Source organism: Lepidochelys kempii, chromosome 25 (genome assembly GCF_965140265.1).
Source record: "Lepidochelys kempii isolate rLepKem1 chromosome 25, rLepKem1.hap2, whole genome shotgun sequence".
NCBI classification, from domain to species: Eukaryota; Metazoa; Chordata; order Testudines; family Cheloniidae; genus Lepidochelys; species Lepidochelys kempii.
Genome location: NC_133280.1, coordinates 8,437,603 through 8,451,463, shown reverse-complemented (window position 1 = coordinate 8,451,463; position 13,861 = coordinate 8,437,603). Strand labels below are relative to the sequence as shown.

At 51.4% G+C, this 13,861-nt stretch overlaps 1 protein-coding gene across 1 annotated transcript; it reads left to right on the top strand.

Annotated features, from left to right (window-relative positions):
- Positions 1-1,120: 1,120 nt before the first annotated feature.
- Positions 1,121-4,062, top strand: LOC140903184 (4-galactosyl-N-acetylglucosaminide 3-alpha-L-fucosyltransferase FUT6-like). The gene is made up of 2 exons (XM_073324067.1): positions 1,121-1,179; positions 2,338-4,062. Exon 2 carries the CDS (start codon positions 2,345-2,347, stop codon positions 3,431-3,433), a length of 1,089 nt encoding a protein of 362 aa, XP_073180168.1. The 5' UTR covers positions 1,121-1,179; positions 2,338-2,344; the 3' UTR covers positions 3,434-4,062.
- Positions 4,063-13,861: the final 9,799 nt, after the last annotated feature.

The window sequence follows — 13,861 nt, the reverse complement described above, 5'->3', positions numbered from 1 at the left end:
AGGTGCAGCCTCCATCCAGAAACTGTAATTCAAGTCAAACAGCCCACGCTTCCATTTAAATACATTTCATCCTGATTTAATGCATGAACGTCCTTCTCATGCCAGCCACTTGCAGCCCGGCAGGTGCACAAAAAAACAATTCACCCCAGTTGCAGCAACTGAAAAGCATGGCTCACCCCAGTGACTAAGATACATAAGACCAACTCATCTGGGTTGCCGGGGAGGGGAAGGGAGCCCAAAGCAGGGCCTGGCGAGCATTGTAGCAGGACAGGGCCCCCCATAGCTGGTCTTCCCCAAGCAGAGTTGGTATCGCTCCATGTCCCTGTCCAGCTCACCTCTCAAGTGCTGTGAGTCATGAGGGGATGAAGGAGTCAGAAGGCAAAAGCTTGAAGGCCTTGGTGACACGTCCAGGCCTGAGACCCCGGTTGAGGTTTTCAAAGGGGGTTTGGCAGCACACTGGAATCAATGGGAGCTGTGCGGCTAAATCTGCTCTTTAGCTTTGAAACTCGTGGTGACTAATAAAGTCCTTATCAGCCTAGGCAATGCCTCTATGGCAAAGGAGAAATGGAGGGTGGAGAGTGGCAGGTCTGCACACACTCCTGTGTTCTGCAGGGCATTTGGGCCATCTCTGCAGCTGATGTCTGTACCGGGCAGAGCTCTGAGAACTGTTCCATCCATCCCCTGCTTGCTTGCACTGCAAAGAGCACTTGGGAGCTCAAGAAGATCTGGAATCCCAGCAAACACACATTGCTCCGCCCATCCCATTCACAGGGAAAGGTGGAGCGTCACATCCAACCAGGAAGGCCAATCCGATATGTTTCAATCTTGTATCGCCCCTCTTTGAATGCTGTTTCCAGTCCAATTGCTTCCCTCTTCTTTGGCATCAGCGCTCAATTAACTTCAAACAAATCAGTGTTGGGCACAATTGTTACGAAAGGGCTTGGGGTGGGGATGTTCAAAGAGGGCAGGACTTATTTCTTGGGGACCTTGTTCTGGCTGCAGTTGATTAGCATACAGTAAACAATTGGCCCAGAGATACATGAAATCCACTCCCTGTAACTTTGCCCTCCTCATTCTGTTTTGCGTCACTTGCTTTCTCTTATCCCACTTGCCGCTTCAACTCATCTCACAAGAGCACTTTGTAGTCATTTCAGCAATTTGTCAGGACGGAAGCCAGAGGTGAGTCGCTTTCTTCACTGCTGTCTGGAATGCTGTTTGGGAGGTAAATTCTCTAATCATAGGCAGTCTGGTCCAGGGTCTAGGGGCACTGGCTGAGGTGGCAGGATCCCTGGGTTCTATTCCCACTTCTGCCAGCCATCTGGTCTATGACCTTGGGCAAGCTGTTTCTTCTCCTCTGCTGCATCTGTGTTGGTGTGAGCTCTTCCGGGACGGGACTACGGCAGTGCTGAGTAGATAGCACCATGAATCCTGGACTCCTTGCTGCTGTACTGTTATGCAAATGAATTTCTAAAAAAGGGACAGGGAAAAGTGGAGTAAAAGGCTGAGGAATAACTGAGGTGGGCGGCGGTGAAGGAAACCCCAAGGCCTTTGGAAGATCCTATGTAACCCACCGGCGAGTGTGTATTATAGCAGACAGCTATGGCGCCTGGTATCCTCAGCTCACGCTTTTAGCTCTGGGAGTTCCTGGTACGTCAGCCAAAGGGGTGGCAGTCACATCTAAACTGGTGGGTGTTCCCACTGTACTTTGAATGAGGAACCGGGTGAAACTGCAACCTGGAATTACCTGATGCCTCCCTAAATCCCTCCTGCCATCTGGAGATGGCCATCTCCATTTTCTGTCCTGAGGCGCCGGCTCCATTTACACAACTGTAACGCTTGTGGGGGTGACACCCTAAGCCGGCGGGAGAGAGCTTAATAACTCCACCTCCATGAAAGGCGGAAGCTAAGTCAACACCGGCGCCTAGGTTGGGGTAATTAGGGTCACTCAGGGATGTGGATAATCCACACCCCTGAGAGATGTAAGTTCTACCAAAGTAAACTGTAGTGTAGACGAGGTCTAAGTGGTTGGAAAGGACTAACCATTTCAGTTTTCTCTGGGCAACCCAGTTTGCTCTGGGTAATTCCCAGCCACAAGGGCAGCATCATACCTAAATGAGGTTATTTCAGCGGGGGCGCGTTGGTGTAGGGCGCCAAAGAACTTGTTTGCCTTTGGTGTGAGTCTGCGAGTGATTCTGCTTCACGTTGCTTCAGATTTGTGGGGAACACTTTCTAACATGCTTTGCCAGTTCTTGGCATTGTTCCTTCCCGCCCAGCCCCACCATGTTCAGTTATTGCTATCACTAATCATGCCATTATTGGTGTCTCCTGCATTCCCAGGCCAGCAATGCCGCTCAGCAACCAGAAGAAAAGCCCACCCTGCAAGCACCTCCTAATCTTTATTCTCTCCCAATTGGTAACCGCCTTCTGTTTGTTTCTTTACCTTCGGCCCTCCAGGGACCCTGGCCTAGAGGCCTGGGCTGGCAATTCCTCTTCAGTCACAGTCCATCCTGGAAACAACCCCACAGCTCCAGAGGCTGGTTCGGAGCTGACCATCCTCCTGTGGACCTGGCCCTTTGGGCAACGTGCTGCTCTGCAAAAATGCTCCGAGCTCTTTGGCATCCAGGACTGTCACATCACGGCCAACCGTAGCTGGTACCACAAGGCCAATGCAGTGATTGTGCATCACAGGGATGTGTGCTCCAGCCCAAAGAAACTGCCCCAGGCCCCACGGCCGCCTTCCCAGCACTGGATCTGGTTCAACTTGGAGTCCCCCAGCCACAGCCCTAACCTGGGCTTCATGGATAACCTCTTCAACCTGACCATGTCTTACCGGAGGGACTCTGATATCTTCACCCCCTACGGGTGGCTGGAGGTCCTCAGCCAGCCCCAGAACTTCAGCATCCCAGCCAAGTCCAAGCTGGTGGCCTGGGCAGTGAGTAACTGGAATCCAGCCTCCCGCCGGGTGCAGTACTATGAGGAGCTGAAGAAATACCTCCACGTGGATATATACGGCAGCCATCACATGTCTCTGCCCCGGGACAAGCACTTCTCCACCCTGTCCCAGTACAAATTCTACCTGGCCTTTGAGAACTCGCTTCATGAGGACTACATCACTGAGAAGCTCTGGAACAATGCCCTGGGCTCAGGGGCTGTGCCTGTTGTCTGCGGCCCCCCCCGAAAAAACTACGAGCGCTTTCTGCCCCCCGATGCCTTTATTCACATTGATGACTTTCCCAATGCTCAAGGGCTGGCCCAGTATCTCCAGGAGCTGGACAAGGACCCAGCACGTTACCAGCGCTACTTCCAGTGGCGAACATGGCTAAAACCGTCCAAGCAAAGTTCCTGGACCATCCACTTCTGCAAAGCCTGCCGGGCCTTGCAAATGACAGAGACCTACCAGACCAGGCCTGGTTTGGCCAAGTGGTTCCGCTAGGAGTTACATGCTCAGTTTGCTGTGTTTAGTGCAGATCATTTCCTGTGGGTTCAGTTGCAATTAGCCAAGACTGCTACTTTTCTTTGTATAGAGACATGCCTGCATTTGTTACAAGCTGTGTAGACTTTGCACCAGGAATTGGCTGTTCCGTGCACCCCGCACCCCTCTGCTCGGCTGACTAGCTTCAAAAATCTGAAACTGTGAAATGCAGAATGAGGAAGAGATAACAGAACAAAAGGCAGCTTCTGGGAGTGAAGGGAGGGGACCAGTTTGTTGGAGCTCTGGTTATGGCTGGTCTAGGACGTTGGCAGAAACTCAGTCTTAGTTTGAAACAGTCAGGAAAGATCTGCTTCACCCTTGGAGACTGACATCGCACAATGGCACTGTAAGAACCAGAGGGCAGGCAAATAAGCTGATGAGGGCTAGGAATAAAGAACCCTTTGTGGATTACTTGGAGGGGGAAGATAATGGGGTAGTGAATAGAAGGATGAGGGGCTCATGGGGCATTGTGGCTTTCAAGCTGAGCAATTTTTAGGCCTGGTTGAACTATTAAGGGGCAGGTGTATGCTAGACAGATACATAGATCAAGGCCAGTTCTAGGGTCCTTTTATGGTGGAGCAGGGGGCAAGTGGGTATTTTGGGTCCCCTGGATATTGCAGTTAAAAAATAAACCAATCAGAAGTCCAGGGGCTAGTTAGATCTTTGGGAATGCTTGGATTTTAACAGTTTAATAAAGAAAAAAAAGTCAGACAAGTGTGTCAATATTTTGCTGTGATCTATAATTTAACTAAGGAACGAAGACTCTCCAATCTGCGGCTGTTCCACTGCCCAGCGCTGGATAACGTTACATATTTTGGCCTTCCTGACAATAATTTGGGCCCCCTTGAAGTTCATTTGGTGTGGGGGTGAAGGAAGGTCTTCTTTGCCCACCTGGTTGCGCAGAGCCTGAGACGATTAGATTGATAGATAATTTTGGCTCATCTACGACCTTACTTGGTCTTCATCTTCTGCAGCAGGTGACCCTAATGTTAGGGCTAATAGGAATGGGAGCCCAGATGGGACATAACCTCAAGAGCCATGCAAGGGTAATGTCCAAATTACCGAAAGCCCCTTTCATGCCAAAGTTTGCAACTCTAACACCAACACACTTTATTAAGTGATGAGAAGCTGCATTCAGAGGGACCACCTCGCCCAGCAGTGAAATGCAGCCACCTCTCAGGTGTAAATTACCAACGTTTGAACTGTACAGAGCTAGGGTGACCAGACAGCAAGTGTGAAAAAAATCGGGACAGGGATAATAGGAGCCTATAAGAAAAAGACCCCAAAATTGGGACTGTCCCATAAAATTGGGACATCTGGTCACCCTATACAGGGTAGAACTTTAAAAAGTTCAGGCCAGAATGCATCTCCTTGCTGTGCTAGTGGATTTCAGGCTGGCTGAATGTAATACATATCGACTGGAATGTGCCCAGCTCTTGAAAGAAGAAAAACCAAACCAAAAAAACCACCCCAACCAACAGGACTCTGGTTTTGCCTCCAGCCTGCAAGCACCCTGCAGGGGGTTGGCCCTTTGAGCTATTAAATCAAGTTCAAAGTCTCAGTCCTTCTCTTCAAAGCACTCCATGGTCTGGTATGCCCATGCACCTGTTCTGTGTTTAGAGCTCAGAAGCAAGGTCAAAAAAAATGAGCCTTGCGCATGGGACTGGAAAGTGGGGAGGGTTGTGATGGTCCCTTGTTCCTGGGGGAGTTCATTCCATGGTCTCAGGGCGGGACTGCATTAGAGTGACCCAGCAACATCGCTCAGGGCGGTGAAAAATCCCCACCCCTGGGCAATGCAGTTAAACCGCCCCTAAGACCCCGTGTAGGCAGCACTAGGGGTGTTATCACATGGCTTAATGCAGTGGTTGTCAACCAGGATTCTGGGGCCCCCTGGGGGCCATGAGCTCATTTCGGGGGGGCGGGGGGAAGCACCAAGCAGGACCAGCATTAGACTCGCAGTGGCCCAGGGCAGAAAGCTGAAGCCTCACTGCATGGAGCTGAAGCCCCAGGCCCTGAGCCCCACCACCCAGGTGGAAGCCAAAGTCTGAGCAGCTTAGTTTCACGGAAGCCCCTGTGGCGTGGGGCCCCAGGGAACTGCCCTGCCCCTAATGCCAACCCTGGCTTGTACACGCTGAAAACCAGTTGTTGTTGTACAGGGGTGGGCCGTGGCATTTTTAATCTTATGTTGGGGTAGGAGGGCTCAGAAAGAAAACGGTTGAGAACCCCTGACTTAACGCACCACTGGAAGGAGCTCAGATACTAGAAAAACGAACTAAACGGGCGCAGACTCAGCGGTGGCGCCCCCTGCTGGTCGTCTCTGGGAATTAGCATCCCAGCCTCCGGAGCGCCCTCTTCAGGCCGGTGTCTCACCTTGCTCCTGGCTCCCATGTCCCTCCCAGGACCCCGGTGCCCCTTCCACTGGGGGCTGCCCCCTGGCAGTACACCCACAGTTCTGGGTCTCCCCCTCCCAGGGGAACCCAGCCACCCACCCACTATCCCTACCTTGCCTCAGTTGTAGGCTCCTGCCAGTCACCAGCTAGCCCCCGCGCCCTGCAGCATGAGCCACTCATCACGGCAAGGTTGGGCTTGGACCTGCTGCCTCTATCTAACCTTGGGCTGCAACCTCAGTACCTGTTGGGCCTAATAGTAGGCCACAGCCTTGGGCTTTCCTGGCTGGCCCTCCCCAGCCCTGCTCCAATCCAATTTAGGTACGCTGCTTAGAGCCCCTACAGCCAGGTCCTTCCCTCTCAGAAGCTAACAAGAGTACACTCTTCTCCTCCTGGCCTCCCTGGTTTTTATAAGGCCCACGGGCGCAGGGTCTGTGTGGGGCGTGGCCCCCAGCTGCGGCTGCTCTGCCAATCAGCCCAGCTCTTCCCCTGCCCCAGCCCTCTCCCAGGGCTATCTTAAACCCCTCCGGGCCTGAGCGGGGGAGCCCACCCCGCTTCAGAACACAATGGGAGCAAACTGCACCTGCAGAAAAGCAGCAGCTTTGAAAACATCTGACTTCTTTTCTAAGCACAGTCGCTCCCGGGATATTCCTGCCAGCCACAGGGCAGCACACCAGCTACTAAGCCGCAGCCCTGTGGAGGCAGCTGGCGTTTAAACTGTGGTTGAGTGGAAAAGTGTGTAAAACCTTTGAGTCAGTAGTGTCTGAGCACCTCTCTGCCTCTTTCCAGCAGGCAGCTTGCTGATGGGAAGACCCAGGAGAGAAAGAAAGGGGAGTTTTTACAAGCGCACCCCCCGCAGCTTGGCCGGGGAAGCCTGAGCCGAGTGGAAGGAATGCTGAGATGTGAAGCAGCTTTGTGATTTGCTCAGGCTGCGGGAGCCAGAGGAGGAAATGTGGAAGATCAGGATTGAGCCCCCTTTCTGCGTGGCCCCTGCCAATGGCCACCAAAGAGACGCTCACTGTCTCCTGGGTTCTCTTCCTCATGGGGTTCCTCAGACCCTGCCGTGAGGGGAGGCAGTTTAAAACCCTGTGAGCGGAAGATCCTGTAAATGCCCCCCCCGCCCCCCCTGGAGATGTGGGCTGTATTTTCACAAACAGCCTCTCAAATCAGCTCCTGCAGTTCCCCCACCCCTAACTCTTGGCTCCAGCAAAAGGCCTCTGGGTGTGTAAATCGGCTTCTCAAATGCACGCCCTCTGGCAAACTTGGGGGCCTGGCTGGACAGTGCAGCTTGCTCATAAAGTGTGTGTTTTGCCATGCTCCAGCGGCTGGCCCACATAGGGGGTAAAGGCAGACTACTGCTGCCAGGGAACGGAGTTACTCTGTCGGCTTGTGGGGTAGAGGCGAGAACTGTGGCGGAATAGGGCCTGGACTTCAGCCATTTGATAGGGGTTGTCATGGGAGCGTATTGGCCATAAACTAAATTTTACTGCAGCAATCCAGACTACAGACACTCAAAAAATTTAATTGCTTTCCCAGCAGGAATCCTGGGTTTCTCTCTCTGCAGGATCCTCCAAGCTTCCCCAAACCCTCTAGCCGGGATCGAGAAACCCAGATAGGATATTGGAATTTTGCTCAGTTTGATCCCATGGGCTGTTCAATGTAGAGGCTCTGGGAATCCATCCTGCCCGGTATGGGTTACATCAGACCCTCCTCTGATGGGATTCTCAACCTCACAGCCTAGGCTGTGCTCTGGGGACAGGGGGAGGCAAAGCTGGGGCATAGAGCAGAGAAGTACCAAGGTAACTGTTTCTGCAGGGGGTTGGTGCACAGGGACTGCTCTGCAAAACCACAGCAGCACAAACCACCTATAATCCCAGAGACCGGCTAGCTTGTCACCCAAGAAGGTGGCCGTGGGGAGTCCCCTACACCTCGTCCCCTCGTAGCTGTCACCACGGAGCTCCACTGGTATTTGTATTCCAGTAGGACCTAGAGGGGCAGATAAAGATCAGAGGAGCTGCTTCCTAAACACATAGCAACAAACAGCCCATGTCTTGAAAAGCTGGCAGTCTAATTAGACTACGGGGAGGAGGAGGAGATGCCTGCTACTAACAGGTGGCTCTTGTCACAAATGCAGCTTTTCCAAGGAGGGGAGACTCATTAGTGGGAAACTGAGGCACAGAGAAGGGAAGCTGGAGGTGGGTGGCAGAGCCAGGAAAGGAACCCTTGTTTCATAGAGCCACAGCCATGTAGGGCAGGAAGGAACGTGAGGGGTCCTGTAGTCCATTCTCCCACTGCTGCGCTGTGGCAGAAGTAAGTATACCTAGACCTGAGCTCTGCTCCCATCCCCTGGATGGTTCTTAGCAGAGTGGCTGCAATCCCACTTAGGACGTGAGGACCCTCTTTCAGTGGCAGCTCTTTGGCTCACTGGCAGTGCCTCGTCTAGCTTCATAACCACACTGCAGATTTCACCTCCAAGGCAGGACACGGGCATACAGTTAAGTACATGCAAGAGACCTGCAATGACATCAGTCTCGCGGGGCTGTGGAGATCCCCAGACAGCTGGATGGGGTATTCCAGGGGTGGCCAACCTGAGCCTGAGAAGGAGCCAGAATTTACCAATGGACATTGCCAAAGAGCCACAGTAACACGTTAGCAGCCCCCCATCAGTTCCCCCTTCCCCCCCACTCCCAGCGCCTCCTGCCCACCGGCAGCCCCACTGATCAGCGCCTTCCCTCTCCCTCCCCGCACCTCCCGCTCAGCTGTTTCGTGGCTCGCAGGAGGCTCTGGGGGGAAGTGGGGAGGAGCGAGGGCATGGCAGGCTCAGGGGAGGGGGCAGGAAGGGGTGGAGTGGGGGCATAGCCAGGGGTTGAGCAGTGAGCACCCCCCGGCCCATTGGAAAGTTGGCGCCGGCAGCTCCAGCCCCGGAGTGGGTGCCTGTACAAGGAGCCACATCTTAACCTCTGAAGAGCCGCTCCTGGGCTATTACCTGGGGTAGAAACAGTGAGTTTCCCCTGTGCAAGCTCAGTCTGTAACCAACCCTCAGGCCTTCTGAGCAAATCCGCATGGGTTACGATTGAAAAGGGTTGTTTATGGCCAGCTGTATGTGCTAGCTAGGAAGACCCCACTCACCACTGAGTGGTCGATTTTGGAGTGGAATATACAAAGTTACAGCCTGGGGTCTCCTCTCGACTGACGCAATGGGAACAGCCAGCCCAGCGGAGCCCTGGGGGCTGGACAGGAGCCCACAACAGGCGGTGGTTGGGGATGTCTACACTGCATTGGAAACGTGGGGCTGGGGGACCCAGGCTCATGGACTTGGTGTTTCCAAGCCCGCGCCTGAGCCTCCGCACTGCATTTTAAACCGAAGCTTACAATTGCTGGACCCTTGTTTCACAGCCTTGCTGATGTGGCCATAGAATCATAGGAGATCAGGGTTGGAAGAGCCCTCAGGAGGTATCTAGTCCAACCCCCTGCTCAAAGCAGGACCAACCCCAACTAAATCACCCCAGCCAGGGCTTTGTCAAGCCTGACCTTAAAAACTTCAAAGGAGGGAGATACCACCACCTCCCTAGGTAACACATTCCAGTGCTTCACCACCCTCCTAGGGAAAAAGCTTTTCCTAATATCCAACCTAGACCTTCCCCACTGCAACTTGAGACCATTACTCCTCGTTCTGTCATCTGCTACCACTGAGAACAGCCGAGCTCCATCCTCTTTGGAACCCCCCTTCAGGTAGTTGAAGGCTGCTATCAAATCCCCCCTCACTCTTCTCTTCTGCAGACTAAACAAGCCCAGTTCCCTCAGCCTCTCCTCGTAAGTCATGTGCCCCAGCCCCCTAATCATTTTCATTGTGCTCCGCTGGACTCTCTCCAATTTGTCCACATCCCTTCTGTAGTGGGGGGCCCAAAACTGGACGCAGTACTCCAGATGTGGCCTCACCCGTGCCGAATAGAGGGGAATAATCACTTCCCTCCATCTGCTGGCAATGCTCCTACTAATGCGGCCCAATATGCCGTTAGCCTTCTTGGCAACAAGGGCACACTGCTGACTCATATCCGGCTTCTCATCCACTATAATCCCCAGGTCCTTTTCTGAAGAACTGCTGCTTAGCCAGTCGGTCCCCAGCCATATGTCAGTACACCGACCGTCTAACTCAGGTCTGCGGCTTGAGCTGTGTCCATGCCGCAAAATGACAGGGCTGGGACCCAAGTTACAGCAGGACTCAGGCTCTGACCCCTCCACCCCACTGCAGGGTCCTACGACCTGGGCCCTGCGTACTTGCTGACCTGAGTCAGACTGATTTGTGTGTGGATGGAAGAGGGGCTTAGGCTCAAACGTGAGACAGAGCCTGGGCTTAGTGGGCAGTGGAGACATACCCTGGACTTAGAGCACATCTAGACAGCAAAAAACACCCTGCGAGGCAACGAGTTTCAGAGCCCAGGTCTACAGACTTGGGCTTGTGCTACGGCCCTAAAAATAGCCAGGAAGACGCTCCAGCTTGGACTGCAGCTGATGCCCAGTGAAGGGGGTGGGTTTCAGAACCCCGAGCTCCAGCCAGAGCCGGAACGTCTACATGGGTGGTTCTAATGGTTCAGACCCAGGCTCTGCGATTCGCTGCCATGGTGGTTCCCCTGCCCAGTGTTTTTCCCTGACGCGGTTCACCTGTGACACTTAGAAGGGAGCTCCGCAGAGGGAGTTTGATGCCCCCTCCTAGAAAGTGAAGCCTACAGCTAAGCAAGAAAACGTCCAAGTGAATGGTGCATCCATTGCTAGGGCTTGGCCAATGGTCTGCTTCTGTGGTAATGGTGATAAGACTCCTTAGGAGAGTACAGCAAGGAGCAGTGAAAAGGTCTCTCAGACTTCAGTGCACAGAGGGGCCTGTTTCTCTGTTGTTCCACATTGCTGGGCCAGATCCGCAGGGACTTGATTTCAGTGGAACTACACCAGCCAATCTAGCCCACTGAGTTATTTACACCATTGCAAAATGGGTACCAACCACCACTGTCCTGGGGATACTTTGAGCGTTACAGGAGCTGTCTAGTCTGAAAAATGGTGCTGACGTGAGAGAGAAAAACCCCTGAACTCGTTTCCCTTGTTGAGTCCTGCTGCAAACACCATGGCCCGATTCCCTGTTGCCTGCAGCTCATGGAGTCATTTAACACCTCTGCAAAGTGAGTGTACGATGCCGCCATTCTGATGTGGTGGCATTTCACACCCGCTTGGTCCAATGTAAACTGTGGCACAAGGTGCAGAGCGATGGAGAATCCCGCCAATGATGGCTCATTTTGCTCTCAGACTCGGGTTATTTTTAAATGGTGAGACAGGCTCTCTATGCAGAAGCAGAGCTGTGATTCTCCTGGCTGTAAACTCCAGATCTCCTTCTGCATAGGCACCAGCCACCAGGTTTTTAACAGCTTCACTTACAGCCAGCCAATTCAGGCAATGATACACTGAGCCACAATGCATTCAGCAAGCCATTCCAGTGGGTATCTGGCCAAGACTCTAGGGTGTATCTGACCACGGAGTCTGAAGCGGCCAGACCAGACACAAAGCCAAAGCCCTGTGTCAATCAACGGCAAAATGTAGATGCAAAAGACTGTCTATTTTCCCAAGTGAAATTCACTTTGTTCTCTCATAAATCCAGCTCTGTGCTATGATCATTTCAACAGCGACTGTAAAAATAGGCTTGGCAGAATTCAATTTTCATTTTTTAGAATTTCAGCGGATAACATCAGTGTTTATTTTTAAGCATTTTAAAAACACTTTTGATCTAGTTAAATGCTCACACTTGTGCAGAATCATGGGGCTTTTAAAGCATGTTTCAAACTTTTTTATCAAGTTACATTTTCACAGTTGCAGGAAAAATTAAAGCTTTACAACTGTTTAAAACCAAACAGTCAACCTCATATATCAAAATTTTAGTCATAAATCAAACTTCAATCAATTCTCAAGCCGCATTTTTCTTACTTTGCCTATCTGTACATTGCTATTATTATCGATGGAAGTATTTTTTTTCCATCGGTTTGTGTGTGTCCAGGGAAATCAACATTTATTGACATTTACTGATAAAAATCTAATCCTTCCAAGCCTATATATATATATAAAAAATACCCTGAAATAATAAAAAAAATTGCCAAGGAATTAATGGAATAACTCAAAACTGTAAGTGTTTGCTTTCAACACTGTCAGCGCACACCTGGCCTCTCCAAGTTCACTCTCGAAAGCAGCCCCATTTCCAAGGTGCTTACGATTTGCACGGTGCATTAAGCTGATCTGGTAACAATATTATTTATACTGGCCTAGTGGCTGGTATGCAGTGTGGAGGACACCATGCAAAAGGCAAGTACTTGAGAATATGGACCATGTGTTTGTCCATGTTTGTACAGCACCAAGCACTGCATAGCTCCGATTAGGGTGTCTGAGTGCACAGTATGGCCCTGGCCTCTAAAATATTCAGGCCCCAAAGACTTGCTTAACGGAAGTTCACAGTCCAATTGGACTACTTCCAGGACGCAAGTTTAGCTCTATTTTCCCATAGGAATGGGATCCTCATCTGAGTTGGGGCCTCTGGATGCTACCGCAATATAAATGATCATGATTATTATTGTATTACTAATACAAGAGACTGGATCTGACAGGCAGAGGAGGGAGCTCAGGTAACAGTGAGCAGAGTGATAAGCAACATAGAATCATAGAAGATTAGGGTTGGAAGGGACCTCAGGAGGTCATCGAGTCCAACCCCTGCTCAAAGCAGGACCAACCCCAACTAAATCATCCCAGCCAGGGCTTTGTCCACCACCTCCCTAGGGAACCCATTCCAGTGCTTCACCACCCTCCTAGTGAAATAGTGTTTCTTCATCTCCAGCCTAGACCTCCCCCACTGCAACTTGAGACCGTTGCTTCTTGTTCCGCCATCTGCCACCACTGAGAACAGCTGAGCTCCACAGCCATGGTCAAGTTTTATGGAGCCATCACAACAGAGGGAGTTTTAAGGAGGCATAGTTTGTATTATTATTTATTATTGGAGTCCTGCTAAGTGCGAGGTTTTTTCCCTTTCCCTGAAAGTTGGGACACAGGACGAGATTTTCACCAGGATCAGGTGGGGGGTTTGATTGGACCAGCTAGAAACATCTCCGGCTATTTTTGGAAGTTTTCAGGAACCTGCACAGTGAATCATTTGGCCCTTTGGATCGGGTTTTCCATCAGCTGCCAAGGCTTTAGGAGCACAGGCAAAATAAATACCCTAGGTTACGATTTATGAATATTGACTTAGCTGGTCCAACAGCAATATAGCTCCTAGCACGGATGCCCAAAATGGCAATGCAACCTTCAAGGGATCAACTGAACCCTCTTATTTTAACGACACTATAAGCAACGGGATCTGAGAATAAAGCACGGTGTAATGAATGCCCCATGCACAAACAAACACGGGCCATGTGCTTTCCAACAGGAAAACAAGCTTTTATTAACCCGAACCTCCCAGAACTGGCAGCTCCCAGTTTATTGACTCAAAGAAAAGAGAAGTGAGCTTGCAACACTGAGCCATGGAGTTTGAGTTCATTATTGGAAGGGAAAATCGACACCGCAGCCCAAAAACGATGTAATGAAGAAATTCGAGTGAGTGAAACATCTGGATTCCTGGACTTCAGAGGACTGGCTGCCAGGGAGTGGAGAATTACTCTGTAAATGCCAGGCCCATTTATTAAACAAGAGCGCAGGATCGGGGGAGCATTGCTAGGAAGCAGCATGCTTGCTTTCCCTTTCTAAGTGCTCAGTTTCTCCAGTGGCTTAGCCCCCTCTCTCCTTTCAAACAGGCCTTCTTGTTTTACAAAACAGCGGTCCAGAAAAGCAAAAAGAATACACCCAGGTGCAATCACAGGGTGTATGCAAACAGTGCCACGAGCTTGAGAGAAAATTCTGTTCCCAAATTTGGTTCCTTTCCGTAGATTTCCCGGAGGGCGCACGAGTTTTTTAATCAAGGGTTGTTTTGGTGGGTGTTGAA